Source organism: Orbicella faveolata, unplaced genomic scaffold (assembly GCF_042242905.1).
Source record: "Orbicella faveolata isolate gen_17 unplaced genomic scaffold, um_ofav_v1 contig_25, whole genome shotgun sequence".
NCBI classification, from domain to species: Eukaryota; Metazoa; Cnidaria; class Anthozoa; order Scleractinia; family Merulinidae; genus Orbicella; species Orbicella faveolata.
Genome location: NW_028301553.1, coordinates 27,732,493 through 27,737,500, shown reverse-complemented (window position 1 = coordinate 27,737,500; position 5,008 = coordinate 27,732,493). Strand labels below are relative to the sequence as shown.

The 5,008-nt window shown below is 44.6% G+C and overlaps 1 protein-coding gene across 1 annotated transcript; it reads left to right on the top strand.

Annotated features, from left to right (window-relative positions):
* The first annotated feature begins 1,053 nt into the window (after positions 1–1,053).
* LOC149109736 (uncharacterized) lies at positions 1,054–4,002 on the top strand. The gene has a single exon (XM_089294035.1). The coding sequence runs from the start codon at positions 1,201–1,203 to the stop codon at positions 3,610–3,612; it is 2,412 nt and encodes an 803-aa protein (XP_089150161.1). The 5' UTR covers positions 1,054–1,200; the 3' UTR covers positions 3,613–4,002.
* Positions 4,003–5,008: the final 1,006 nt, after the last annotated feature.

The following is a 5,008-nucleotide window of genomic DNA, read 5'->3' as shown; positions in this document are numbered from 1 at the left end:
TGCTACGGTGCCGTAATCATTACTTCTAGTTCGCTATTCTATTAGAAATACGACCTTATTTAGTTTGATAAAAGTGTACGTTAATGTTGATCAACGTATGATCATCGCACTCATAAAATAATACTGTAATAATTGACACACGTCCGTAGGACTGACTTCGTTATGCTGTTGTGGAACTAATATAAGGGCGCTCGCGCACGCACGAATACTGCTGAGTTACCCAATTGAAAAACATCGATGTTTACGACTTCAGCACTGGAAACCACTCGAATGTTACACAACGCAAGCTTTCCGTGAGTTTTTTCTTTGGTGAAAATTCGTCAAGATGCTAGTTTTCAAACTCAAATATCCCGAATACGAGCTCGGAACATCCATTTTATGTCGCAATTCGACTGAATCAACGTTAAATTGCATTTAAAATTTTCCAAGAAGAATTTTGAATAACCCGAAGATAACGTCATGGTAGTCAGCCCCATGAAGTGTCCAGTGAAGCAAACGATTGTAGAAGCGTATAACTCTCCAGAAGCGAGTTCTTGCACCCAGAAGAAACGTCGCCGAACTTCCAATCTCTCCTTGAAGTTGTATAGTGCCTTTCCTTAAAATATTCGTCGCGGCCACTGTTTCCAATAATTATCTTTCTAAGCTTACGTCTGTATACCACAGCTTCTCCTGAGTTCTTTAGCATGAAGCGACTAAGACTATTTCCACTCCTCCCTGGATGGGATGCTAGTCACCACCAGCATTAAATACGCTGGTACCCATTTATACACCTGGGTGGAGGGAGGCGCTGTGAGAGTAAAGTGTCTTGCCCAAGAACACAATGCAATGTTCCCGGCCGGGCTCAAACCCGGATCGCTCGATTTGGAGACAAACGCACTAACCATGAGACCATCATGCCTCCTGCATTCCTCTTGTAAGCACCCCCACATGTCCATTGAGCCCAAACGTCTCGGTCATCTTTGCCTGTGATGTGGTTTATTGTTATCTCATATTTTTTTTTCTCTTCTAGCTCAAGAAGTTCAGCTATTAAAAACTCGACTTGGAACGACTACTGAAGAAAACAAGCTGTTGAGAGATTTATTAAAGAAAAATAGCATAGCTATTCCAAGAAAGATCCCCACAACAACAACAACAGCAACAACAACAGATTCTACCTCATCTGGGACAGTCGCCACAGATACAGCTGATGATGCTATTGCTATGACGACAACAGAGGTCCCAAAATCAAGGGTATCACAAACTGCAGCAGTGACAACTGCGTCAAGACCACCACAGGTTACCAGCCAAACAACAGTGATCAGTAATACGACTCAGCCTACTACTGCAACCACTGCTGTGCTTAATCATTTGCGAATCACTTCGGCTTCTGTCGCGAAGGAGCAATCGAAGAGAGAATCAATTGCTTATGTAGCCCCTTTTATTATAACAACTAATCCGATTTCTGCAGCAAGTAGCACAGCGTCTGTTTTTACTCCAGTTACAACATGTCCAACTGTTCAACTTCCAACAACATCTGTCGTGCAGAATAGTGCAAACAACCTTGGCCAACTTGAATTAAACCAGCCACAGGGAAACATTAGCAGTTTGTCGAATCCTAATCCATCCTTTAATCCCCCTGTTGTACAGTTTGGAAATAAGCTGCCCTGCTCTGTAACACAGCAGCCGTTGCAGACTGTTAGCACGCCAGTCAGCTCTGCTTCTCAAGTGTTGCAGTCTCAAGCAGGCTACTCAAGACACAGTGTAGCAGCCATCATGAAAGTTGTACTACAACCTGGTACATCAATTTCGCCAATAAGTCTGGTGAATGCTGTCCCACTTGTTGCTCCTGCAACGGGGCATAACTCTGCCACTATCCTGAACCTCCAACCAGCTGTGATTAGCTCATGTGCTGCTGTTCCCAGTGCAGTTCAGATGTCAACTCCTCTTGTCGCTGTGCCAGTGCCAAACAGCCTGGGAAATCAACACGCTGCAGCTGGAGTCAGCAACACTGTTGTGACACAGAGCACCAGCTTGCCGGCATTCTATGTGACTGCTACTCCAAACCAGAGTATAACTGTGTCCAAAATTAGTCAGAACAACGAGAGTACTCCTCGTCCAAAGGCGTCGACAGATGCGAGCAAAAACCAAGGGGGTTGTAAAGCGAAAAAAGGAGGGTCTGCCAACAAGGGTCAGAAAAAATCGGCGGTTAATACAAGCCGAACTCAAAGCACGAATAGAAATTCCCAAAACAAACCTTTGTTAGAAAATAAAGCGACCTCGGCCTCAAACAAACGTGGAGCAGCACACTTAACTGTGAGAGACAACACCAGGATGGCAAAGAGAGCGAGCACTTGCGGTTCCCAGGAACCACCAGGAAATATGAGTATTTGTCAGCCTCAACCGGAGATAATGACAATACAAACTTTTAACGTCAATTCTCTGATCCCAGGTATTACCACTCAGGTGTCAGTTCCAGCTAATACCATGCCAACTCGAGTAGATTGTGGTAAACCAACTGTACAAGTTTCTAGTATAGGAATGAGTCAGGCTGGCCAGATACCACGCCTTTCTCACAGTATTGCATCTTTAGCTGGTTTACCTCAGAGCATGGAGCAAACACAAACGTCAGATTTGCAGCAACACCAACAAGTTTCGCAGCTTGGCTCTGGCAGCCTTAGCTTCTCTGCCGAATCTCTGCTTGCCTCAAGTGAAGTGGTTCTGCCGAACATTCCACACATAACGACCGCATCTGTTAATTCTGACAGCAATCCCAACCAACAGAGCAGTTTAACAATGGCTGTGGCCCCGTCAATTCACAGTACACCCAGTGAACAAGGCCATGCTCAGAGTTTTTCGAATTACTCGGCAGAGGCGCTGATTGGAGGAAACGAACTGATGGGAGATTCAGTTATGACACAGGAATCCCAACTTCAAACACGGCCATCCAGGACTACTTACTCGGATTTCTCTGCCGAGTCTCTAATCGGCTCTAGTGATTTGAACTCAAGTCTTTCCTATGCCATTGATAATCTCATCTCGTCGCGCTCAGATGCAAACTACAACAGCACCGCTATGGTGTCTGTGAATCCAAACTTACTTCACTCTGTTAAGTCGAATGTCAGCCATGATGCCAGCACAAACAACCCATTGCGCGCACTTGCAGCCATGCCAGCTCTTGTAGAACAGAAGGCAACTGCCCCCAGTAGTCAGTCAGCGATGCTCTTTAGCGGGCCTACAGGAAACAGTGCTTACAGAATGTCCCCGCCAAATTCTGCAGCTTCGCAGTTCACATTCGTAACTCATAACTCCGCCAGACGGCAAACAGATGGCGTAACACCACAGCAAGGAACAGGGCAAGCTGTAAATTCAACAAACAATGTTTCTGTTCCATCTACCAGCTTTCTAAAACATTCGGTGGACAGTATTACATCTTCGTTTTATGCAGTCAGTAATGCTGGCTCAAGTTTCTCATTGGGATCAAACTCAGCGCCTGGGATTGCATTCCAGGGACAGGCTCCATTTGGTTTAGAGCCTTTTTCAAGCAGCCAGCTTTCTTTTGGTTCAATGACAAACCCGTTTTCACCCACAAGATCGTTTTTCAATCATGGCTCGACCATGGGAAGTTTTGTTTGACTTTTACGTAATTTCAAGTTCAAAGTAATGACTAACGTAAAGTTACGAAAGTGTAGTAGTCTTTCAATGGATGCCACTTTCTAGTAGCTAAATCGGCTGTCGTATTTTTACCAATCTAACGTAATAAAACGGTTATGTTCTCAGTTTAAAGAGAGCTAAAGTTTAGTACTTGTTCAAGAGCGTTTGCGCGAAAATCTTCCAAGACACCACACGGTGATTGAGTTACTCTTGTTAGAAATGTAAACAAATATGGGCGTCAGGGAATTCGGTGCGGAGATACAATGTCCGAAAGACCACCCTTACTCTGAAAAAAGTGGTCTTCGTTCTTGAATATGGCTCCAAAGTCTGCCAGTCAAAAATATCACAAATAAAACGCTGATATGCAACTTACTCCGCCAAAAATTGTGTTCCTGGGTCTACAAGGCAAATCTATTCAACCGGTAACGTTACTTAAAGTACGGGTAAAGTCTGCATACGAGCCAAGTGGTCAATCAGGCCAGTACTTATCTCCGGTTTCTGTAGAATGAAGCGACTAGGAATATTTCTTCTCCCCCATAGATGGAATGCAAGTCCATCGCAGGGTTACCCCCAGCATTGAATTGACTGGTACCCATTTAAACCCGTGGGTGGAGATAGGCGCTGTGAGAGTGAAGTGCCTCCCCCAAGAACACAACACAATGGCTACGGCTTGAACCCGAACCGCTCGATCCGGAGTCCTGCGCACTAACCATGAGACAATCATTTAGCCACCGAACTTCCAGTGACTTGACAGTGATGCCGCGTGGGTAGAAAAATTGGGAAATTTTGAACTTCCCAAAACTTTGTTTTTGTTCATTCTTTGAGAGTCTGTCGATGATTGGAAAAGGAAGTTATGTTTCGAATAATTAGGGGGCACTAACCATTTAAGAGGGCGAACTGCAGGCGAAGTTGACGTAGCCGGTACCAACCCTATTCTCGTGTACTTCTCATTTCAAGTGTAATTTGTCCTTTTTACACTTCTCATCTTTCACCCCTTCAGTCCTTGCTTCCAATGTTGTTACCTAGTAAGAGCATCGGTAAAGCCTGTTTCAACATTGATTGGGCATGTGGGGTTGGGGGAGGGGGGGGGGGGAGGGGTGGCTATTGACGTACAAAAGATTTTTTTTTCTATCACGGGAAGTACGAATCTCTGATCGAGAAAATTTCAATTAGCAAACATTTCTCAACACTTTTGTCCCTAATTGTAGAGGTCGAGAAAATTGCTCATTTGTAAACACCTTGTTTTCATTGCCATGGTAACACAGATATCAGTCAAGCAAACGTTTTTGAAGACTCTACTATCTCTAGTATCTTCAACTCAGCCTGACCGAACAGACAGTTATCGAGTTTTGAAAGTTGGGATGGTGTGCGTCTGAAA